The 25,674-nt window shown below is 41.5% G+C and overlaps 1 protein-coding gene across 4 annotated transcripts in view; it reads left to right on the top strand.

Annotated features, from left to right (window-relative positions):
• Window positions 1–25,674, top strand: part of map2k5 (mitogen-activated protein kinase kinase 5) — a 103,012-nt gene that overhangs the window by 8,926 nt on the left and 68,412 nt on the right. For 3 of the 4 annotated variants that reach the window (XM_061670448.1, XM_061670447.1, XM_061670446.1), the window contains exons 4-8: window positions 8,146–8,215; window positions 9,102–9,142; window positions 18,008–18,075; window positions 18,163–18,211; window positions 18,281–18,345. In XM_061670448.1, the coding sequence (XP_061526432.1) occupies window positions 8,146–8,215; window positions 9,102–9,142; window positions 18,008–18,075; window positions 18,163–18,211; window positions 18,281–18,345 (293 nt within the window). Of the gene's footprint in view, window positions 1–1,276; window positions 2,767–2,851; window positions 2,910–3,782; window positions 4,780–4,936; window positions 4,987–8,145; window positions 8,216–9,101; window positions 9,143–18,007; window positions 18,076–18,162; window positions 18,212–18,280; window positions 18,346–25,674 lie in introns of those variants that run through there. The other variant, XM_061670449.1, reaches the window with a different exon arrangement.

Genomic DNA, 25,674 nt, shown 5'->3' with positions numbered 1-25,674 from the left:
CAAAAACAAAGACAATACTAGAGAGCGCGTTACCGAGGCGACCACACTGGTAGGCGCCATCTTATATTATAGAGTCTTCAATTAACCTACCAGTCTTCAATTAACCTACCATGAATGTTTTTGGAATGTAGGAGGGAACCGGAGTGGTTGGATAAAACCCACGCAGGAACGGGTAGAACATGCAAATTCCACACGCGCGGCCAGATTTGAACCCGGGTTCTCAGAACTGTGAGGCAGACGTGCTAATCAGTAACCCACCTTGACCTTCTCAATTCAGTACGATCTAATCCAACAACACATAGGCGCACACACACGCACACACACACGTACACACATACACAAGTACACAATATTTAGTGTTCATGACACAGACAGTAAGTGTAATGATGTGTGATGTTTCTTTTTGAAAAGAAGACACACTGACAGATAAATGGATGTCAATTTTTGATTATTTATTATTCAGTACTTAAAGATTTGCTTCATTAAGAAGCAGGTCCCTTCAGGCTGCAGAACTCCTTCAAATCTATGTTCATCTGTAGATGTCTTTTACCCCCCATCAGCTCAGAATGCTGCGGACCCCACAGGCACGATTTCTGGTTTTCTGTTGCATGTCTTTGCTGCAATGTCTTCATGTCCTTTTTTCACCATCCTGGGCTATAGTTGCAGGTTGGAAAAAAAATCAACAACAAATAAAATCATTATAATTATGTCCAAATTTGATTTCAGCACTTAAGAACATGGAACAATCCTGAATAAGGTTATATAGGTTACTTAAGATTGTCTGGCATTTGAGGTGCTTGGTCAGGAAGGGGCAAAATCGGCACAAAAACATATTGATGTTATGCTAATGGTCAACATGAATATACTTGTTGGTTTATTGATGATTTTTGCAGTAGTATTTTGGGTGATAGTCGCCCTATGATTGTGGCAGAAATGTGAGCCACATTTTAACGTGCCTAAATGCTACAATTCATTTATCGGCGGAGGGCTTTGCCCACTGGGACTTTGTTCTGACCCTGGCTACTAGGTTTTTCTGGTTTCAAAATTTGGAAGGTATGGTAATTGCGCACAAATACAATCAATTCTGGTGCGTGTTTAACGTTTTCAGTGCGCATGCGCACCACTTATGTGGACCTGGATATAACAGTATATCGTTTTTCTTGTTTTTTTTTTTTTAGTTTATGGACTGTGGACATCCATTAATCAGTATCAAAAGACAGATAGCCAAAAACTATTTTCCATTTGGAGTCTTATCTATTTTTAGATATACCTCGTCGGTACTGAGGGAATCCTGTAGTTTCTTTTGCTCTGCTAAGTAATACGCTTGCGCTGATCGGGATTTCTTTTTTTTTAATTCACTTAATTTACGGCTCAGTATTAAAGAGCCAACATAGCATCCCTCTATCTACATTATTAGGCTACTTGTAAACAGTATCCATCCAAACAACTAGACCTGTTTTATTCTCTGTTATCTACATCTCTTAACTACGTACAGCACTTCTCAGAGGTGTGGACTCGATTCACATGACTTGGACTAGAGACGGACACGAGTCCTAAATTTGATGACTTTTGACTTGACAATATGTTAAAAGACTTGCAACTCGACTTGAACAGTAGCAATTCGTGACTTAACTTGGATTTTAACTCATTGACTTGAAAAAGACTTGCTACTTTCACCTACAGTAGCACTGAAAAAACAACACTTCGTATCTTGGCTGGGTCACCAGTGGCAAACAGATCCTAGGTGAGGCACCAGACAAGCATGGCTCCAAAGACCCCTATGATGTTTGAAAACACAGGAAAATATTTTCCCTTCCCCGGAGGCGGGTCAAATGGGCTCGAAGGCCAGTGCCTGGTGGCCGGGCCTCCACCCATGGGCCCCAGCTGGGCACAGCCCGAAAGGGTGATGTGGGTCCCCCTTCCCATGGGCTCACCGCCTGTGGGAAGGGGTCAGGTGCAGTGTGAGCTGGGCGGTGGCCGATCACTAATAACGTCAATGGTGTTTTTTAACGGGTATGGGTGGGGGAGGGTCTTGTGCAGTTTGTGTGATCGTCAAGCCTCTGGATAACTGCAATGAAGATTGGCACCCTGGAGAGCGCAACAATGCTTTGAGGTGAATGTCCCTCCCTCAGAGGAAGAAGAAGGGGGGGGGGGCGGCGGGGTACAAGAGAAGAGAAGAGACAAACATAATGCCTGAAAAGAAAGAAGACAAAATGAAAAAAACTTATAAAAAAAAATAAATAAAAAAAAAATGCTTTTGGTAGTAGAAATTTATTGCGCCAAGGCAAGAAAAATATTCCTGCGACCAACAGGAATGACGCCTTAGATCATGCAGGGAATAAAGGATGACTCTCCGAGGCGATCGCTTTGTTCCAAAGCTATTGCGCAAAATGCCGGTCCATACATATGGCGAGATGCTCTCGGCCGCTTGCTGGCTGATCGTCGGCCGACCAGGATTTGAATAAATGGGATCCGGAATCGTCAGATAGTGAACTCCCTTTTGGATAGCCAGGCGAGCTTCCTCCGATGAAGATCGACGAAGTCCGGCAAAGACAAAGGTAACCCGTTTGCAGCTCGCATTAGCTACATTTAGCGAAAAAACATGCTCCTTCGATCCTTGTTGCATAAAAACATAATTTAGTCCCACGAGTTCACATTACAATGTAACATCTGTTGCCAGTACTGATTTGAATTTTCCATTTCGTGCATCTTGCAGGAATTCGACACCCGCGAGTCGAGCGTCTTTTAGAACTGCGACGAAGAAAAGTCATGTTTTTTTTTTACCCTTGCAAAACACGTCATCAATAAAAGGTATTCTCTAGTAATCGTATGTATTTTTTAAAACTTACAGGTTATGCATCCAGAAGACGTTCGACTCCCATTCCAGTACGCAGTGCAGACAAAAAAAGGTAATTGAGAGGTTTTTGTATTTTTATAGTAATAGGTATATTTCTGGTGGCACGGTGGATGACTGGGGCGGCACGTTGGACGACTGGTTACAGCGTCTGCCTCACAGTTATGAGGACCGGGGTTCAATCCCCGGCCTCGCCTGTGTGGAGTTTGCATGTTCTCCCTGTGCCTGCGTGGGTTTTCTCCGGGCACTGCGGTTTCCTCCCACATTCCAAAAACATGCGTGGTAGATTGATTGAAGATTATAAATTGCCCGTAGGTGTGAATGTGAGTGCGACTGGTTGTTTGTTTGTATGTGCCCTGTGATTGGCTGGCAGGGTGTACCCCGCCTCCTGCCCGATGACAGCTGGGATAGGCTCCAGCACTCCCGTGACCCTTGTGAGGATAAGCGGCTCAGAAAATGGATGGATGGATGGATGGATGGATGGATGGATAGTTATATTTCTAAACTGAACAGGTTCTGCTTCGAGCAGAAGTAGTGACTGGTTTCAAGGAGAATGAAAACCACACAAGAACCAATTAAATGCCAACAGAAGAATACAATAAGATGTGGATAAAACTTTGTTAGATTTTATGTGCAAGGTAATAAAAACCTGGACTATTTTAAACGGTAGAGGAGAATTTGGAGGAAAAAAGTACAAGTGTGGGAGGCCCATTTGTTCATGCATTTTTGTCTAATGTAAATTCTGGACATAGTTATACTTGCAAATAAATTATTTCTCAATCAAAAAGTACTTTGTCAGTGTTGTTTTATGTTCAGATGTTTGAGATTTTCACTAACGAAAAAAAAAATATTGGTGTCAAAGTCATTGTTCTGCTTGATAATGCTTTCATTTCATGCGTTTTTGTTTTGTTTTTGTTTTTTCTTCCAGAAACAGATTTGGCTGAAAGTTGCCTATATTTGACTGGTGATTACTAAAGAATGGTATAAGCTGGAGAGAAACTTTTTTTGATGAAAGAAGAGAGTCTGATCTTTCATTTGGTGGTGTTTACATCGCCATAGCACATAATATTCTGTGGGGCTTGGAAAATCAGTGAAATTGCTCAAAACATGCCTGCCAGTCTAGAGGTTCCCTGCTCAGGAAACTGCTGGCAGTGAATGAGTTAAGTGAATCTCATTAAAAAAAAAAAAATATATATATATATATATTGTCCTTTTCCTTGATTATTCCAATAGTAGAATAATCAGTAGAATCAGTAGAATAATCGCAGCAATAATTAACTAATTACAGCACTACTGGTTGCAAATTCTTATTTGTGACAGGTCTGTTTATCACTTCAAAAATAAAGTGAGAAAAAGCAAGTCTGAGCATAGCATTTTCATAGAATAAGTGAAAATGTACCATCAATTGGTTTTGAAGGTGCAATGAACTAAGCCCCCCTTGATTGGTTTTGAAGGTGCAAAAATTTTGATCAGCCCCCTAGTTTTCTTATCAATGTACGTGTTCATCAAATTTGTTTTGATAAATAAATATGGATTTTAAAATATAACTATAGTTTATATTATATACATATTAACTCATTCCCTGCCAATGCCGTCCAAAGACGTCATTCAGAATCCATCTATTGGTGGGTGGGGGAGAGTCTTGTGCAGTTTATGTGTGATCATCGAGCAATGATGATTGGCACCCTGTAGAGGGCAACAATGCCTTGAATAAAGGATGATGCGCCGAGCCAGAATGACGCTCTGAGCGATTGCTTTGTAGCAAAGGAAATGGAGACATCCTCAGCCGCTTGCCAGCTGATCGTCTGCCGACCAGGATTTGAGTAAATGCGATCCAGAATCGTCAGATGAGTGAACTGCCTCTGTATCGCCTGGAAACAGCCGAGCTTCATTCAGCGCTTCCACCGGACGATATGGAGACGAAGGTAACTCGTTTGCAGCTCGCGCTAGCTACATTTAGCGAGCAAACAAACTCCTTCAATCCTGTTACATAAAAACATCATTTAGTCCCACGAGTTCAAATTACAATGTAACATCTGTTACCAGTACTGATTTTAATTTTCCATTTTGTCCACCTTGCAGGAATTCAACACCCGCAAGTCGAACGTCCTTTACGATTGCAACGAAGAAAAGTAATGTTTTTTTTTTACCCTTGCAAAACACATCAATAAAACGTATTCTCTATTATTATGCATCCAGCAGACGTTCGACTCCCATTCCAGTACGCAGTCCCTCCACGTCTCACGACAGCAATTTCAACAATGTGTTTTTTAGTAATAGTTATGTTTCTAAACTGCACAGGTTGTGCTTCAAAGAGACGTAGTGACTGGCTTCAAGGAGAATGACAACCACACAAGATCCCGTTCACTGCCAACAGAATAAAATCTTGATGTGGATAAAACTTTGCTTGATTTTATGCGCAAGGTAATAAAAACCTGGACTATTGAGCGAACGGTAGAGGAGGAGAATTTGGAGGATAAAAGTGCAAGTGTGGGAGCCCCATTTGTTCATGCATTTTTTGTCTAATATAAATTATGTAGTTATACTTGTAAATACATTATTTGTCTGTCAAAAGTACTTTTTCAGAGTTGTTTTATGTTCAGATGTTTGAGATTTTCACTAAAGAAAAAAAAGTATTGGTGTCAAAGTCATTGTTCTGCTTGATCTGTCTGCTTTTCCCATTTTTTTCCCCTCCTGAAACAGATTTGGCTGAAAGTAGCCTATATTTGACTGCTGATTACTAAAGAACGGTGTAAGCTTGAGACAAATGTTTTTTTACTGATGAAAGAAGTGAGTCTGATCTTTCTTTTGGTGGTTTTGGTGTTTACATAGTCATGTGTGGGGCTTGAAAAATTAGTGAAATTGCTCAAAAATGCCTGACTCTAGGGGTTCTCTGCTGAGGAAATGGCTGGCAGTGAATGAGTTAATACAATAATTATACATATATAATATTTTTAATTTGTTGGTAAAATTACTCGAAACTCAAAGTGTAAGTCTTGCGACTTGACTCGGGACTTGCATGTCTCTACTTCAGCCTTGACTCGGGACTTGAGGGCAGAGACTTGCAAAGCAATGACTTGTTCCTCTGGTACTTCTTTTACATGGTGCCCCTAATATTCAGACTGAGACATCAAAGTTAGGCCTTCAGAATAAAATGATAATCTTGTGTTCTGAAAACTAAATCTCTGAAACGGTTAATTTTGTAGCAATTTTACTGGTTAAATGCAAGCCATACTTGAGTTTTACTTGAAGCACTGTGTTGTATTTATTTTAAAGACCCAAGAAAGTCAATCTTTTTCTTTGAAGTACATTGAATATGTTTGAACTGGATGCCTCCGCCTACAGTAGCACCGCTGTTAGGGCCCCATCCAACTCGCCATAGCTGCGCTCTGCCCGGGCCCTCAAAGGGACTTCAAGTAAACATACAGTGGGGCAAAAAAGTATTTAGTCAGCCACCAATTGTGCAAGTTCTTCCACTTAAAAAGATGAGAGAGGCCTGTAATTTGCATCATAGGTATACCTCAACTATGAGACAAAACGAGGGGGAAAAAATACATAAAATCACTGTCGGATTTTTAAAGAATTTATTAGCAAATTATGGTGGAAAATAAGAATTTGGTCAATAACAAAAGTTAATCTCAATACTTTGTGATAAAACGTTTTTTTAAGTCTTCACAAGGTTTTCACACACTGTTGCTGGTATTTTGGCCCATTCCTCTTCTAGAGCAGTGATGTTTTGGGGTTCTCGCTGGGCAACACAGACTTTCAGCTCCCACCAAAGATTTTCTATGGGGTTGAGATCTGGAGACTGGCTAGGCCACTCCTTTTTGTATCCTACTGCAGTCAGCTGGTTTTTTAATGCTGTTTAGAGGCAGTTATTCACTATGCATACAAAAAAACCTGATTATTAATCTTTCATCTTTTTTTTCTCTTCTTTTGTCCGAAAAAACGTCCCTTCACCTCATTGCTGAATAAAATTAATACTCAAATTCAGTAGTTAATTTAACATCATTCTGCAGAGGACATTGTGAAAACTATCCCCATCCGTGAAAACGCTGATTGCTACATGCTCCTGTGAGACCCACTAGTTTTGCAGGCGTCCCTAATCATTATTGGACACCTTGTAAGACAGATGCTCCTGTTCAAAGTTAAAGACTGGCCTCTGTCAGGTGCTAAAAAAACGTGACCTCATCTGTTCCTCAATCAGCTCCCCCTGGAGGTAATGGCTCTTATTCCACCATTCTCACTCCCATCGTCCTCACCCTGCTAATGATGATGAGACCCTCTCTCTGCTCTTGTCCCTTTAGGCTGAGCGATTGTATTTGGGATTGGACACAGTTTAGTTATTGGCCAACAATGGAGAATGTCTTTTATTAACACACCTTCCACAGATTTGGTGGTAATTGCCACCTTAATCAATAAGCTAGCTGAGCAGAAAATTAAAGGTACGTGAAGATTGCTCCCCCCAACACGTACAACATGTTTTTGGTATTAGGCCCATTGTTCAGAAGTGGACTACTGAGAATGCTGGAGGGCAACAGCGTAGAGCTAGAAGTGAGGAGGGATGTGACAGTGATAAATAGGCCTTTTAATAACAGCTGTCCCACTTGGGTAGCCATTCTGATCCATTTCTCTCCGAGCTGGGCCCGTCGTCCTCCATCCCTCTGTGCCTCCCCTGCAATGAGAGAGCGAATTTACATATCTGTATAATGACTTGATGGTCATTACATCATGCCAGAGTGTAAATGAAAAGATAAGATACAATTAACACATGTACCTAAAACCTACACTAGTTTGTACATTTTTTAAACTGTAACTGCAGCAAGGGTGCAGTGTTAATTGTTGTTGATTTGAAGCCTCCTCCAGAAAGAAGGAACACACACACACACACACTTTAACAGATGGTTTGGTTAACTGAAACATCAATTATTGCATTGGCTTGGCAAGCATATGAGAGGCTCCGGAGTGTGTCTACACGTGTTAGTCCTGTAGGATGTGAGTGTTTGGTGAGCTGTTGACCTGGAGGAGAAAAGGGTTAATAGTATACTCCTTCACAACAGGCCTGTTGGGCATTAGTCCTCATCGGCAACAGATTTTAGCACAGCACGCTCACATTTTGGAAACACATTGAATGTGGATTGAGCATTTTTACATATTTTGACTCCATTGAAGCGAATATTGCCCATTTTATGTTGTTGTGATTGGGTTTTATGCCATTCTAGCACACATTCTAGATGGTGAGTATTTGTGAAAGCCGAAGCTTGTAACAGTGACTTTATTTTTATCTTTAGTACTGCAGCACAATGAATGAACAACGCATGAATGGACAGCTTCCCGAGCCTCTTCAGATATTTCCACGAGGTATGGACTCATTACAATTCATCATAAATGCAAATTTGCAGAAGATGTATTTATGAGGTATTTATGATTTATGTGTTAGCTGTAGGACAGCTTCTAAAACTGTAGCTCTGTACTGCCTGTTGTACTGTACTTAAAATTAGGTGAATCTGTTGAACAGTGAGCAAAACATAGGAAATGATCGAAGTGGCTGGAAGTAACAATACAGCCTCTGGACAGCACTAAAATTTGGGTGCTCATTTTATAAAAACTTGATCGCAGTGATCCCTGTTCATCCCAGGAGTATGGTTGAATACCCACTCACAAGAGGTGAAGATCCCCCATCGAGCTGGGGAGTGTGTCGTTATCACTTTAAAAATTATCACTTTAAACTGAAGATTCCCAGATGGAAAATTAGATATGTTTAGCAGATACATCTGCAATATGGCTGGACCGTGATTGGTGGACTACAATATAGTAGGGGATTACTGTACATCACTTCAAGCAGGTAAATTCAAATTTGTTCTTGTGATCAGACAAAGCCTGTATTATGATGATTTTTAATTTCAGTTGTTTGCAGTATGAATGCCTTACCAACCTATCTACGTCATTTGCTCATACATCTAAGCAAGCCCCAAGGGTTTAGTGACATCTGTATTGTGTGTCGCAGCTTTTTCATATACATACTGTATTTTTCTCACTCCTCTCTTGTTCATTTCAATATTTGTAACGGTTTCCCTTTCTACAAATCATGAACAGTCTCAGGAGGCCAGCAGCTCAATCACCTTTTCTTTAGCTAGTTTCAAAGTAACCCTCATTTGATTTCTATTTTTTTCTTTATAAAACTGAACTGATGCATTTGTAAATGGCCCAGTGACGTGTTGTTCAATCCAGTCAATTACTGTTTCAGCCGGCAAGACTCCGGGGATCCGGAACATACATGGCCTGAAGGTACCTATCTCAATAATTGTTTCAGCTGCCTTACACAGAATGAGGAGGAGGTCTTGAAGTGAATGGATTGGTAACATGGTGTTCCACTTATTGAAATGTCAGTTGCAGTCCAGACTCTCCTTCTGTCTCACTTATTTCTATGTTTTTGTATGGAGAGGGCTTGATATGGCTGTGGTAGGACTTTACTGTTTACTTCTAGTTATTCTCTTCTTTGATGCACAACACCTTCACGACCCTTCAAAAATGTTTTGTTGGGTACACGTCACTATTGAATGTTATTGCAACTGTTTAATTGCTGGCACATGCTCTCAATCACAGATTTGAATATTATAGACTTCTTCATTTAAATAATAAATTGTACCACTCCTCAAATACAAAACCCAATTTAATTGCATTGAATTGAAATACATTGGAACCACGTGTTCCACTTGTCTTTTTGTTGTTCAGAAAAAAAAATTATAAAGTGGGATGTCACATTGTCATTTAAAAGAAAAATTGCTCCGTTGGCCAATTTGCTGGACATTTCTTTTGATAATTTTATTTTTTGAAATTGCTTTCCTTACGCTCACCAGCGAGCGCTTTCTCATTTTTTTGTGAGTCTAATAAAGTGCAAAAAACAACAAGACGCACAGTCAATGATGGTTTCACAACGTGAGAAGCTCAGCACAGTACCCCCCCAGCCCCCATTCAGCTGCATGGCTATGCAGAGTGATGAGATTATATATATACAGAGTATATGCCTTTTGTGCTGGAACAGTTTTGCTGTGCAACAGGGGAGTTTGAAATACTCCCTCTGTTTATTTTTTTAAATTTTTTTAATTATTCTGATGTTTATTGAAAATGCAGCAGGACAGAAAAGGATTTTAGGGGACAGACAGAGCAAAAACACCTGGCAAAGTGTCCTCCCCAGTCCGACGCTGCCCTCACCTCACTGACGGGTGTGTGATGCATTCAAACTGGAGGACTGGCAGGGCAGAGACGGGGCGACCAGACCGGAGACCAGCACAGATGTGCCAGGACGCGGCCCGGCGTCCACCTCATCGTGCCTTGTACCAGCCCCCAGGGGACCCTGAAGGAGATGTGAATGTGCCCAATGTGCAAAATACGTACAGTAACAAAATTGTGCTGAGTGTGTGAAGTAAGCGGCTAGACTTCCCTGTTAGACCACATAGAAAAGGAGGGCAGCCCCTCCCCCACCGACCATCACCCAGCGATCAGTACAGGGCACAGAAGGCGGACCTGACCAAGGCAGGAGGCGCCGACACCCTAACATAGGCCCGAAGGCAGCCGGGGACCCCACACAGCCCGAGCGAGAGAGGGGCGACAACCACAGCGGAGTACCCCGGGGAGAGAGAAGAGGAGGACATAGACCCAGGGTGCAGCAGCACAGCCCCCCCACCTGGAGACCAGGACAAGGAAGGGCCAGCGGACACCTCACCGGCACCCAGGGACCGACAGCAGCCCCGTAACAAGTACAGATTTTTTCTGCTCATCAATGACAAGTGCTACCTAACACTATCTTTATCAGTTTCTCTTTTTATCTTGGGTATTATCCTGACTGTTAAGCCCATTTTAGAAAACGTTCCGTGAGACGATATTGCATGTTACTTCAGTCTTCATAACCCTGGCGGTTGCTGGTCGCATTGGCTTAGTGTGCGTATAGGCAGAACTTCCGCCAACCGAACACCTTCATGGAGAACTTTTTTGACTTGATTACTCCAACATTAACTGTTTGTTGTTTTAATTAAAGAGACACTACTGTAGTGGACATGCTCCCCGCAAACTGAGGTGACACAGTGACTCCCCACGGTGTGATAAACCGTATCCTTCGAAGCCACCCTGCTGTGAGAGTCCCCCACCCCAACAAGACGCTTAGTGGACCCTAAAGTAATTAGCAGGTCCACTCGAAATCTTGGTTTACAGTCATCAAAGAGTACTTTTCTTTGTTTGAACTGGCAACAGCCCAAGAGGGGACCGATTGACGATGGGATGCAAATAGAGCAACAAACTATTGGCTTAATATCCAAACGTGCATGTAAGGCGCCACACACTGGCGTTTGAGAGTACTGCAACCCGTGAACTCTCATTTGATGTTTAACGAAAGACTTTTTTGAGATTTTACGAACTCTGCAGAAATATTCCAAATGTATGCCTTGATGTCTGTGTCAGTGTGTCAACTATACAAGCGCAGTTGCGAGATTTTGGGAATTGTTTGCCTTGATTTGACTCCAAGCAGCATGAAATGTGATTTGAACCATAAGCAGTTGATTTGCCAAAACTAAAGTATAAACAGACATTCTATGTGCTTGACCTGTGAGTAAAGAGAGTACCAAGTTGAGGTTATTTTATATTAATATATGATTTTAAACCCATTTTATGAAATTTTGTAGTCCAGACTTAAGCTGATGGGTGTGGTCTTGTCTGGTCCTCGGTCGTCTTCGACACGTACCAGGGGTACTTAACCCTTGACTCCCGCCTTCTCTCGCTCTTGTTTTTTTTCATCTCCTCTGGCTTCTTAGCTCTTGTCTTGGTGGCAGCTCGCAAGCCACAGTCTGGCCTTGGCCACCCCTCCCGCCTGCCCTTTTTTTGTTCGGGCACACTGCTCGGTAACCGCGGGCCTTGGGGATGGAGAGCCGGCTCCCTAGCCTCCGTGGAACCCCGCTGCTAAGCCTCCCGAACAGTTGCTGTTCGGCTCCCAGCCAAGCGTGGGTTCTCGGAACTTGTGAGAGGATCCCGGAAACCAGGCGGGGAAAGAGACGGTCATATTCTCCCAAGGAAGCGTGATGAACAACCATTTTTTATCTTCCGCCTATTTTGTTTTGTTTTTCAAACAAATCTGTCTCCGTGCTTTTCTGAGATGCACCCAGAGAGCGACCAGTCCCAGAGGCCAGCTGATGTACGGTCGTGAGTAGACACTGGAAGCATTTGCCAGACTGTACAATATTAGTGCCTAATAATTTCGGGGAAATTACTAGCTCCAGACAAAATCTCAACTTTGATCTCTCTCTCTCTCGTCCGCACTGGACGCAGTAAATACTCACGCTTCCAACTTTAGTCCAACACACGATGTTTTATTTCCCTTTTCGTACGCCTATTTTCCTTGTTTTTATCAATATTAATGTTATTTTCTTTCTTTAGTAAGACCCCTTTTTGTGTTTTCCTCTAGATCCCTTGTAGATGTCATTAAATATACTATAAAATTCCACTCTTGGTTGTATTTTGTGTGTGTTCTGAGTTGTAAGTAAGCCTCTGTTATCTAGAACTCCAAATTTCATAAAATGTAACAACCTTCAGATTACGAGACTGATAAAAAGGTTTCTCGTCACCTTCCTTAAATATAAAAAGTGACGTGGTGCCCCTTTACTAGATAAAATAGTTAGATTTTAACGATTAAACTTAACATTACGCTCAACCGGAAGTAACGCAGGCGTCGCTTTTGGCTTATTCTATTCTCCTAAATTAATTACGTTTTCATTTCAACCCATATACGCTACACTACAATTCAACAAAATAACATGCATACTGTATATAGTATTTATAATATTAAATATCTTTTAAACAGCTTTTCAGAGTTATGTTTTTTTTTTTTCTTTGGGGAAAAAAAAAAAATCATTGTTTAAAAATTCTAACAAAAAGTGCAGGGAGCTCCCCGGCTCAGCAGCATGTCTTATAAAGTTAAATGGAAACTTTAACAAATAAATAACCCATTAGTTTTCCATAGTACATAAAGTTTTCCATAAAGTTTTGTGATTGCTTTACATAATAATAATAATAATTAATAAATATTATTTTTGTTTGAAGTTTAAAAAAAAAAAAAAAGTGAAGGGCGTTCTCAGTGTCAGCAGCATCTCTTATAGAGTTAACTGCAAATTTAAATAAATAGTTCCCTAAAGTTTTATAATGTAAATAAAAATAATATAAAATTTTACATATACCACCGCAGTGGGTCCCCGTTACACCTGTCGATCACTGTTGCCCCTGTTCCATCTTTTTTGGAACGTGTTGCAGGCATCAAATTCAAAATGAGAGAATTAAGCAATCACATTAAAGAGCTTATCTTTGTAGTGTATTTAAGTGAATATAGGTTGAAAATTATTTGCAATGCAGCCCTATGGGGGGCACAAGCCAGTGCAAACTTTAGGCCGGTCCCAATCCCGGATAAATGCAGAGGGTTGCGTCAGGAAGGGCTTCTGACTTAAAAATTTGCCAAACAAATATGAGCATTTATCTAAAGAATTCCAGACCGGATCGGTCGTGGCCCGTGTTAACAACATCCGCCGTTAACCTGCAGGGCCCCGGTGGAAATTCAGCTACTGTGGGTCGAAGACGAAGGAGAGGTAGAAAGAGAGGTAGAAAAGGAAAAAAAAGAGAGGTAGAAAAGGAACGCACAGAGCTGAGAATTGAATGTGGGGACTTTGAATGTTGGGACTATGACAGGAAAATCTCGGGGGTTGGTTGACATGATGATTAGGAGAAAAGGTTGATATATTGTGTGTTCAGGAGAGCAGGTGGAAAGGCAGTAAGGCTAGACGTTTCGGGGCAGGGTTTAAATTATTTTACCATTGTGTAGATTGGAAGAGAAATGGAGTCGGGGTTATTTTAAAGGAGGAGATAGCTAGTAATGTATTGGAGGTGAAAATAGTATCAGATCGAGTGATGAGGCTGAAACTTGAAATTGAGGGTGTTGTGTATAATGTGATTAGCAGTTATGCCCCACAGGTAGGATGTGACCTAGAGGTGAAAGAGAAATTCTGGAAGGAACTAGATGAAGAAGCTCCGAGCTTCCCAGACAGAGAGAGAGAGTTGTGATTGGTGCAGATTGTAATGGACGTATTGTTGAAGGAAACAGGGGTGATGAACAAGTAATGGGTAAGTACGGCATCCAGGAAAGGAAGGGAAGGATGATGGTAGACTTTGCAAAAAGGATGGAAATGACTGTAGTGAACACTTTTTTTCCAGAAGAGGCAGGAACATAGGGTGACCTACAACAGCAGAGGTAGAAGCACGCAGGCGGATGACATCTTGGGCAGACGATGTAATCTGAAGGAGGTTACTGACTGTAATGTAGTGGTAGGTGACAGTGTGGCTAGACAGCATAGGATGGTGGTGTGTAAGATGACTCCGGTGGTGGGAAGGAAGATTAAGAAGACAAAAGCAGAGCAGCTAACCATGTGGTGGAAGCTGAGAAAGGAAGAGTGTTGTGCGGTTGTTCGGACAGAGGTGAGACAGGCTCTTGATGGGCAGGAGGAGCTTCCAGAAGACTGGACCACTACAGCCGAGGTGATCAGAGAAACAGGTAGGCGAGTACTTGGTGTATCTTCCGGCAGGAAAGGAGAGGAGGAGACTTGGTGGTGGAACCTCAAAGTACAGGAAATCATACAAGGAAAGCGGTTAGTTAAGAACAAGTGGGACACTGAGAGGACCGAGAAGAGGAGAAATGAATACATTGAGATGCGACGTAGGGCAAAGGTAGAGGTGGCAAAGACCAAGAAAGCCAAGAAAGAGTACTGCAGATGCATTATTTGCCTTGAGAATGTTGATGGAAAAGTAGAGGTCAGAAGGAGCCTATGACAGAGTACCCAGAGGGGAACTGTGGTACTGCATGCGGAAGTCTGGAGTGGCAGAGAAGTATGTTAGAATAATACAGGACATGTACGAGGGCAGCAGAACAGTGGTGAGGTGTGCTGTAGGTGTGACAGGAATTTAAGGTGGAGGTGGGACTGCATCAGGGATCAGCCCTGAGCCCTTTCCTGTTTGCAGTGGTGATGGATAGGCTGACTGATGAGGTTAGACTGGAATCCCCATGGAACATGATGTTTGCAGATGACATTGTGATCTTCAGTGAAAGCAGGGAGCAGGTGGAGGAACAGTTAAAAAGGTGGAGGCATGCACTGGAAAGGAGAGCAATGAAGATTAGCTGAAGTAAAACAGAATATATGTGCATGAATGAGAGGGGTGGAGGGGGAAGAGTGAGGCTACAGGGTGAAGAGATAGCAAGGGTGGAGGACTTTAAATACTTGGGGTCAACCGTCCAGAGCAATGGTGAGTGTGGTCAGGAAGTGAAGAAACGGGTCCAAGCAGGTTGGAACGGGTGGAGGAAGGTGTCAGGTGTGTTATGTGACAGAAGAGTCTCTGCTAGGATGAAGGGCAAAGTTTATAAAACAGTGGTGAGGCCAGCCATGATGTACGGATTAGAGACAGTGGCACTGTAGAGACAACAGGAAGCAGACCTGGAGGTGGCGGAAATGAAAATGTTGAGGTTCACTCTCAGATTGACCAGGTTGGATAAAATTAGAAATTAGCTCATCAAAGGGACAGCCAAGGTTAGACGTTTTGGAGACATAGTTTGAGAGAGCAGACTTGATGGTTTGGACACGTCCAGAGGAAAGAGAGTGAGTATATTGGTAGAAGGATGATGAGGATGGAGCTGCCTGGCAAGAGAGCTAAAGGATGACCAAAGAGAAGGTTGATGGATGTCCTGAGGGAAGACATGAGGGCAGTTGGTGTTAGAGAGGAGGATGCAGGAGAAAAGGAAGACACGCTGTGGCGACCCCTAACGGGACAAGCCGAAAGGAAAAGAAAAAGAGGTTGAAAATGATTTGCAAATCATTGTATTCTGTTTTTATATTTGTTCTACACAATGTCCCAACTTCATTGGAATTGGGTTTTGTACATGGGCAACTCAGGACTTTATTTATTGACTGATTGACGCTTTGACTCCGACTACTGAACTACGAAGGCCAAGGGTCTGCTATGGCATGGTTTTCCCAAAAACCTTGTTCAGTTTTCACCTCTTTTCTCTCATGTTAATATAAAAGTAATTGACTAAGTAGAATTGTGTGTGGTTTAAATTAGATCATCCTGGGCACCAATTAAAGAGAGAATCCCTTAGCTTTAGTGGACCCAACACACCTGCCTTTTGACTTCAATTAAAAGAGTCATTTTCAGTATTCCCCTAATACTCTCGTCTATTATTTCATGTCTTTGGAGTAAACATGGATATGCATAAAAAGATGTGAAGAACAATGTGCAGTGAAGCATGACATTTTTAGGGCCCAACTTTATTGTTCTTCAGTCCTTTGTCTTAGTTGTTGATGTGTTAAGAAGAGTCTTACTATATGTAATTGAAGCCACAATTATTCAAACACTGACTGAACTGAGTGAAAATTAATCTTGTTGAATGGGCGGGTGTTAAAAGACTAAGAATTTGTGTTAGAGATTCATCCATCCATTTTCTATACCACTTGTTATCATTGTGGTCTAGCTGAGCTGGAGTGTATCCTTGCAGATTTGACACCTTTGGACAATTTAGACCAAGGGTGTCCAAATTACGGCCTGGGTGCCATTTGCGGCCTGCCGTCCATTTTTTTTTAGGCCTGTGGTACATACTAAAAATAACATTTGACACAACCTGCAATGTTAATGGGGGAAAAAAGTTGGGATGGCGGGAGGGGAGGAGGGGGCAGTATGCAAAGTGTGGGTGTCAAAAGTGGTGGTGTTGCCACATACCCACATCCCCCATGGTTACGCTACCCCTAAAAACCTAATACCACTAATACATTGGTTTTATATATAAGTTTTCTAGATACGCAAAGATGCAAATAAACAATTTACAACTAAAATACAAACACTTTTGTCTTCGTAACGTCCTCATGAATAACTTTCTGCTCTGAGCCAAGGTCCAACTTATAAACATATCACATTGATGATCCTCAAGTAACTGCTTTCAAAATTTTAATCTTACTACAAGTTGGTCTTGATTTGGTTTTTGAATGTGTAGATGTGATTCTGCTGCTGCTTAGTGCTGGGGCGACCCTATTCTGGTGGATACAGGGCAGTGGGCTGCCCCAAAATCCAACACAAAATCCTAAATTGCTGGATTTGCCTGTCACTTTTAACAGACTGCTGTGATTTAGCAGTTTTTCATAATAACTATAATGTACTGGACTGTACAATTGGTTTATAGGCTGGTTTTAGCATCCATCTATCCATCCATTTTCTGGTGCCGCTTCTCCTCACTAGGGTCGCGGGCGTGCTGGAGCCTATCCCAGCTGTCATCGGGCAGGAGGCGGGGTACACCCTGAACTGGTTGCCAGCCAATCGCATGGCACATACAAGCAAACAACCATCCGCACTCACATTCACACCTACGGGCAATTTAGAGTTGGTTTTAGCATGTTTGATAAATTTACATTGAAGAATGTTAAAGTGGCCCTTGTATCTGTAGATTTTTCTGAATATGGAACTCAGAGAAGAAACTTTAGACAGCCCTAATTTAGTCTTCAATTAACCTGCTGTATGTGGTTTTCGAATGTTGGACAAAAGCAACAGCACCTGGAGAGGACCCGCACAAACACAGGGAGAAAATGCAAACACTGCACAAAAATGGAAGGCAAGAATCGATGAGACTCAAACTTCGAACCTCTTGACTGTGAGGAAGAAATGCTAACCACTACCTCACCGTGCTGCCGATTGTCCGAAACCCAAAGTATTATGAACATGATTCATATCCCTGATCTTATTTGACAATTTGTAGGAAATAAATCTTATGGGAAATCATTCCAAACATCTATACATTTAGAACATTGAAAATGCCCATTCTAGATGGTAAGAATAAATTTGTATATGGGCCCTTTTTATCAAAATGCAAATAATAACAAAAGTGATGCTTCAAAGAAATATCTCTTAACATGCCATTTCAGTCTTTCGCCACATGTGCGATTTCCAGCCAAAATATACCCATTCACCAAATATAAATCCACTTTCACTCAAAATTTGGCCAGGCTATGAAGAATGTTTAGCTTATCTTTTAACAGTATGTACACATGGTGTTCTAATTCCTTCTGTTGCTTTCCAAATTTTTAGGTAAATACGAGACCTAACCCAGCCAATGACTGTAAAGCTGGTGTCACCGACACTATGGCCAACAACAGGTAAGCTGAAAGTTGTAATAAAGCCGAAAGTTGCAATACTGAAAGATGCAATACTGTATCTCAAAGCAACTGTTTTATGTGATTCAGCTTAAAGAAATCATCTGCTGAGCTGAAGAGGATCTTGACAACAGGACAGGTGTGTTCCGGTTCAAATGAATTCTATCTCATGCTTACTGTATTATATCATGTTCTTGTTACTTTACAGATAAATGCCCAAGATATCCAATACCAAGAGCAACTTGGACAAGGAAATGGAGGCACAGTCTACAAGTAAGTGTGTCCTGGCTCACACAATGAGGCACTGATAATACAAGGCTAAAGCGTAATATTGACTCTGAATAGATAGTTGCTGATGCTCTGAGATGTGGGAATGGGGCTGGGGGGATGTGGTTTCCACATTCTCTTCAGTTCTGACTTTTTTGCCTCAGTTCTGACTTTTTTGCCTGTATGGCTGCCCATTATTTTAGGCATTTATCAAGCTAGTTCATGTTGTAATTTATTTATAGCAATGTGAAGTTCACAAATATGAAATAATGTATGAAATTAATTGAGGCTGTAAAGTTGACAGCAATTGACTTAATTCCATAGTACAAACCATTATATGTCACGATATAGCACCTCTGTGCTCACTGGCTAGACGGATGTATTTTTTAACAGCAAAAGTTATGACAAGAATGTTGCTTCTTTCCCCCTCCTACCTTGTTTCCTCTATCCATCAATCCACCTACATTGAGCTGTTTTATTGAGATTGAAGTATTGATTACTGCTCTAACCCTGACTTGGCTGAGTGTTCTCTCACATCCACAGCAATTCCAGTAAATTTCCAATTGAGCAAGGCCACAATGTTGTCTATTTATTTTCTTTTGTCTCAATCCCAAAAAATTTGACTCTTTTATCGCTTCGAGATTGTTTCCTGAAAGTCCCATCTCTCATAGTTGTAGGACAAACAGAATGTTGATGTTTAATGGTACAAATGGTTACAGTACACTTACGAAGGCCAATATTGCAAATCCAACAACTTCTCAGTCAATTTAGCTCAGCAGAAAATCCATATGGTTTGGTGCTAAAAATTTTATGGCTGGTAGGAGTGTGTGAAAAAAAAAACAGCTCTACTTTGTTTTGCTGTTGTACATTGTTTTGTTAAAAGTACTTATAGTAGAAGCAAGGCAATTTATTTATTCTGTAATAGCACATTCCATACACTTGTACAATGTTTGAAATGAACAGAAAAGAAAAACTGGTGAGATTTAAATAATATAACAGTCCATTGAAATGAATAATGCAATTGGAATGATAAAAAAAACAAACAAACAAGGTTTAATTGTCATGATATTTCACTCGAAAAACCTGAAGACTGGTAGAATTCTGATTAACTCTCGGCATTAAAAGACTACCGTATTTTCACAACCATAAGGCGCACCGTATTAAAAGGCGCAGTCTCAGTTACGGGGTCGATTTCTGTATTTAACACATACATAAGGTGGCTGGGGCATCTGATTCAGATGCCTCCCGGACGCCTCCCTGGTGAGGTGTTCCGGGAGGAGACCCCGGGGACGACCCAGGACACCCTGGAGAGACTACATCCTTCGGCTGGCCTGGGAACGCCTCGGGATCCCCCCGGAAGAGATGGATGAAGTGGCTGGGGAAAGGGAAGTCTGGGCATCCCTGCTCAAGCTACTGCCCCCGCGACCCGACCTCGGATAAGCGGTAGAAGATGGATGGATGGATGGATGGATAAGGCGCATCGTATTATTGGGCGCAGGCATGGTAAAACATACGCTAGCTTAAAACATATGGTAGCAAGCATGCACGCTAAAACATTGTTTTTAAAAAGGCAGCGGGAGCAAAACTGAGTTCGGTTGTACTTCATTGAAGTATTTAACAATGTAATCACGTTATTTTTTGATCAATCGTGATCCACAAATCCATCAAAGTCCTCATCTTCTGTATCCGAAATTAACACCTGGGCATGGTCTCCATCAAACATGCCAGGTTCCCTCTCGTCATTGTCGGAGTCAGTCTCGTTGCCGTGCGGCTCCTCAGAAATGATGCCGGCTTTTACGAAAGCTCGAACAACAGTGCAAGCAGACACGTTAGTCCAAGCATCCACAAGCCATTCACAAATTGTGGCGTAACTCGCCCGGCGCTGCCTCCTAGTCTTAGTAAAGCTGTGTTCGCCATCTGTCATCCATCGCTCCCACGCCCCTCACAACTTCACTTTGAATGCCCTGTTTACACCGATGTCCAGCGGTTGGAGTTCCTTCGTCGAGCCTCTCGGAATGATGACAAGCTCCGAGTTATTGCACTCAGTCGAATGGTGACTGTAGAGACGCTTCTCCCGGCTGTTCTTTGGCCATTAAGCCATTGTTCGAGTTGGTCTTCCAACTAGGTGACTAGTTGGCGAGGTGACTAGATGAAAACGCCAATCTGTAACCTCTCTTGCGGAGCTTAACTTGGATGCTGGCCGATTCCCCCTTCGTCGTCTACGTCTCCATGCGCCATAGACTGCAGCCGACCCCCCGGTGAGTAACTCGGGGAAAAAAACTGAGCGGATTTGCATAGGTTGGTGAAAGAAATTCCGGGATAGACTCCCTGATGTTTAGCAAGTCTTCCCTTGTGTAAGTTTCCAAAGACGAACGAAAAACACAAAAACAGAGAGAATACAAGAGGGCACGTAACCGAGGTCTCCACATGTATAACCGCCATCTTGGTAACAGGAAAAAAGGAGGCAGGTTAAGTTGAAAATGATGATGCACAAAAAGTAAAAACAAAAAAAGATGCAAAAAGAAAATTGTTGTCTCATTGGGGTGCGCTCGGAACTTTTCCTGCCGTTTGAACTTGTTGCGGGCCCCGCTCTTGCTCTCAACTTCGGGTGTCACTGTTACGAGTGCCAGGAGTGGCTTTCTGGAGCGCCGCCAACAGATCAAGGCTGGGAAAAAACGATCAAGGCCGCTTGGCCGGCTTCTTTGATTGGCCGGCGTCGCTCGGGCACGCGGTGGCAACAAAGCACAAAGAAAAGGGGAGGGGTTGGCCGAAGCCGCCCCGTAGCTGACGAGGTTAGCAAGGAAGTGCAGCGAGCCAAAAAGCAAGAGAGAGAAGGCGGAAATTAAGGGTTAAATACTCAAGGTGCGTGTCTAAGTGACAGGAAGTGGAGAAGACCGCCCATCGGCTTGAATCTAGTCTACAATTTGGCCCATTAAAATAGGTTTAAAAATCATACATTAGTCTAAAATGCTCCCAACTTTGCACTTTTACTCATAGATCAAGCATATAAAATGATTGTTTAATCAGTCAGGGCCAGTCAACTCATTGTTCAATACATAATTTCGTACTGTTTGGCTTCAAAACAAGACGAACAGTTCTCAGTCTCAAAGCTGGACTTGTAAGACTGACACAATAATGACACAGACATTGAGGCATAGATTTAGAATATTCCTGAAGGTTTGTTTGTTCGCTACATTGTTCAACAGTCATCAGCCACATGACCTGACCTGGCCATTCATCAGTGTCTGCCAGTTTTTTTAATTTTTTTTTATTTATGATTGCCCGCTCTCTTGGGTCCGTCTCATTCACTAATTTAAGTAACTCTGTGGCTTATAAGTAAAATTTCAAGGACGCACATACTGTCTAGTCAACTTTTGAATACAGAAGTGCAATTAAAACCCACACAGCATGGCTGTGACAGTGGCAACATCTACTTTGATACTTTTCTTAAAGCCTCTACTTTTCTCTATTGATTTTGTTTTGTTACCACATTGCTAAGCTCTTATGGTCAATGCTCCAGCCTGTTTGGTTAATTGCTGTTTACCTTGTACCTCAGTGATATGGTTTGTTTCTTGACCAGTTTAATACTTTTGTTGACGCTGTGGCTCAAAAGACACCTCGTAACCACTTTGTAATCAGCCTTTTTGTTTATGTGCACAGGAGCACACATTCAAGAGAGACAAACTACTACTAAAATGTCCTTTTATCACATTTTAAATTTAAAAAAATTATGTATACAATCTCAAATGGCCATACATAAATTAAAAAGCCTGAGAATTGTATAAAATGATTGTTCACTATAAGTTAGTGGTGAAACATTTAACTCGCAGCTTTAATTAAATACATGAAAGCAAGAAAATTAAAAGTAAAAACCATTCTACATAATAGTGTTACTGTAATTTTTTTTCCTCCCAAAAAATGTCCAGAATTAATGGTGCGCATTATATATTTGTATAGGGGAAATGAAAACAACTTTCCCATTTTATAAATGTATGCCGCCGTCTAGAGGTTATGAAAAAGATGTACACTTTCATTCAAAAGTGTCACCACCACCTAGAGCTTATGAGAGGTGTACACTTTCATTCTAATATGACATCGCCAACTAGTGGTTAGGAAAAAGTTATAGGGCTGTGAATTTCAAAATAAGAGCAATTAAATAACAAAGTATTACGTGTTCAAATAAAGTGCTTAACTTCAGAATAATTTGAAAAAACAAACAAAATACAGATAATACTTCATGTTTTGATCATGTGGGTAGAAGAAAAATCATGCATTGTAAAAATGCATTATACATAGGTAGAAGGGTTTTCCAGAATTTTTAGGTCAACTTTGGGGGTGCGTATTATACAACCCCAGTTCCAAGGAAGTTGGGACGTTGTGTTAAACATAAATAAAAACAGAATACAATGATTTGGAAATCACGTTCAACCTATATTTTATTGAATACACTACAAAGACAAGATATTTAATGTTCAAACTGATAAACGTAAATAGCAAAAAGCAAATAATAATTAACTTAGGATTTTATGGCTACAACACGTTCCAAAAACGCTGGGACAGGTGGCAAAAAGACTGAGAACGTTGAGGAATGCTCATCATACACCTGTTAGGAACATCCCACAGGTGAACAGGCTAATTGGGAACAGGTGGGTGCCATGATTGAGTATAAAAGAAGCTTCCCTGAATTGCTCAGTCATTCACAAGTAAAGTTGGGGTGAGGTTCACCTCTCTGTGAACAAGTGCGTGAGAAAATAGTTGAACAGTTTAAGGACAATGTTCCTCAACGGACAATTGCAAGGAATCTAGGGATTTCATCATGTACAATCCATAATATCATCAAAAGGTTCAGAGAATCTGGAGAAATGACTGCATGTAAGCGGCAAGGCCGAAAACCAACATTGAATGCCCGTGACCTTCCATCCCTCAGGCGGGGCTGCACAAAAAAACATCATCAATGTGTAAAGGATATCCCCACATGGGCTCAGGAACACTTCAGAGAACCAATGTTAGTAAATACAGTTCGGCGCTACATCCATAAGTGCAACTTGAAAGTGTACTATGCAAAGCAAAAGCCATTTATCAACAACACCCAGAAACGACGCCGGCTTCTCTGGGCCCGAGCTCATCTAAGGTGGACTGATGATGTGTGTTCTCTGGTCCGACGAGTCCACATTTCAAATTGTTTTTGGAAATTGTGGACGTTGTGTCCTCCGGGCCAAAGAGGAAAAGAACCACCCGGACTGTTATGAACGCAAAGTTCAAAAGCCAGCATCTGTGATGGTATGGGGCTGTGTTAGTGCCAATGTCATGGGTAACTTACACATCTGTGAAGGCAACATTAATACTGAAAGGTACATACAGGTTTTGGATAAACATATGCTGCCATCCGAGTAACGTCTTTTTCATGGACGCCCCTGCTTATTTCAGCAAGACAATGCCAAACCCCATTCTGCATGTGTTAACAACAGCGTGGCTTCGTAGAAAAAGAGTGTGGGTACTAGACTGGCCTGCCTGCAGTCCAGACCCGTCTCCCATTGAAAATGTGTGGCGCATTATGAAGCGTGAAATACGATGATTATTTGCTAAAAAAACAATAAAGTTTATCAGTTTGAACATTAAATATCTTGTCTTTGTAGTGTATTCAATTAAATATAGGTTGAACATGATTTGCAAATCGTTGTATTCTGCTTTTATTTGTTTAACACAACATCCCAACTTCATTAGAATTGGTGTTGTACATGGGTGCACATTATACACAAGAAATTACGGTGTATTAACCAAATTTATTCATTGGGATTTTTGCGTGAGCAACTTTATACTCTTGCCATTGTGTAACTAATTTCCTAATAACAACAATAAAGAAAAATTATAGTGCGCCCCCAAAACATTTTTTTTTCTCCCTGAGATGGTAAGTGAAGTGTCACACACTTGTACTGTAACTCCATACCATTAAAACATTGATTCCATTATTCTTTGGAAGAATTGTTTCATACAATCCAATACAATCTAAGAAGCACAATATTATTCATATATTGTAATATTTTTTATATATAATATATCCAAGCATTTTATTTCCTAACTTGTGTGTTGCTCTGACTATTCTTCAGTCTTCTGAAGGAACTTATAATAACTCTTAATGCATGTTGTACTTGCATCCGTTTGTGTTTAGGATTTGACTTCTATGTATGTGTCGTAAGTGAACCCATAATAACTGTCAGGTAGAGAGAATTGTGGCCCATCAACCACATGGCAGTGTAAAAGTACTGCATTAGCCCTGATCCAGAAGGACAGTCATCCTAACATATAGCCCTAACTTGAGACACATTGCGAGAGAGCCTATGAATACTGCATGATGAAGCTTTTATTACAGTGGAGCTAGTGTGTAAATAAGATACAGGCAATGAGGCACATTTACTGGGGCCACATCAGGGGGAAGTGATGTGGGGTGGCTATGTAACCTTGTCCCCATCTCTCCCGCTGTAACAGGCCTGTCACTGTAAGTTATACAGGAATGTTCAGCCCTGAGGTGGTCAAGGACAGTCTTCTTTAACCAAGCAGTACCATATATTTATCTTTATAAAATGCCCTTATAACACTTTTAAAGATGTGATGTGTAGTTTATACTTTAACCATATTGTGCGAGGTTTTTTTCTGCCATACATAATTTAAGATCATTTCTGTTTCAAAGAGTTCATATTTGGGCTGCCACAAATTATTATTTTGATAGTGGATAAGTCGCCGATTATTTTTGCAATTAGTCGACTAATTGGATTCGCTGGCGTCGGGCCAAAACCTCGCAGGGCTCGAGACTGCGACCAAATTGGTCGCATATGCATATACAGTGATAAGAAAAGCTAGGCATGCTAATCAGATTAGCACCGATGTTGCATTTTACAGTAAATTATAACCCTTTAAACAACACATGGAGCAGTCCAGAGATGTCTTGTCGTCCCCAGGTGCTCTTTGAGGACGTCCAAATAGAACTAGAAGCAGGCAACATAACTCACTAGCTTAGGCTAATCCGAGCACAAATGTTTATCAGTGAACATGCTGGCATTCTGTCGATTTATGCTCTAGCAGAGGTCACTAACCGGCGTCCGGGTCCTGAGTCTGGACCCAGAAGCAGTCCCCATATGGACCCATAGCAAAAAGGAAAAAAAAAAGTTGACGATTCAAGACACAGGGGGCTGTTTTATTTTATAGTACTGACCAATCACGTCAAAGCTATCATTCAGCCAATCATATCTGCATCTCAGGCCATAATCACTGAATGCCCACAGAACAGACAGAGGCGAGGAGAAACATAGCAGGGGACAGAGCAAGAAACTCTGTGGA

The sequence above is a fragment of the Phycodurus eques genome, chromosome 2 (genome assembly GCF_024500275.1).
Source record: "Phycodurus eques isolate BA_2022a chromosome 2, UOR_Pequ_1.1, whole genome shotgun sequence".
NCBI lineage: Eukaryota > Metazoa > Chordata > Actinopteri > Syngnathiformes > Syngnathidae > Phycodurus > Phycodurus eques.
The sequence above is the reverse complement of the archived record's forward strand: the minus strand, read 5'-3'. Positions and strand labels throughout refer to the sequence as shown.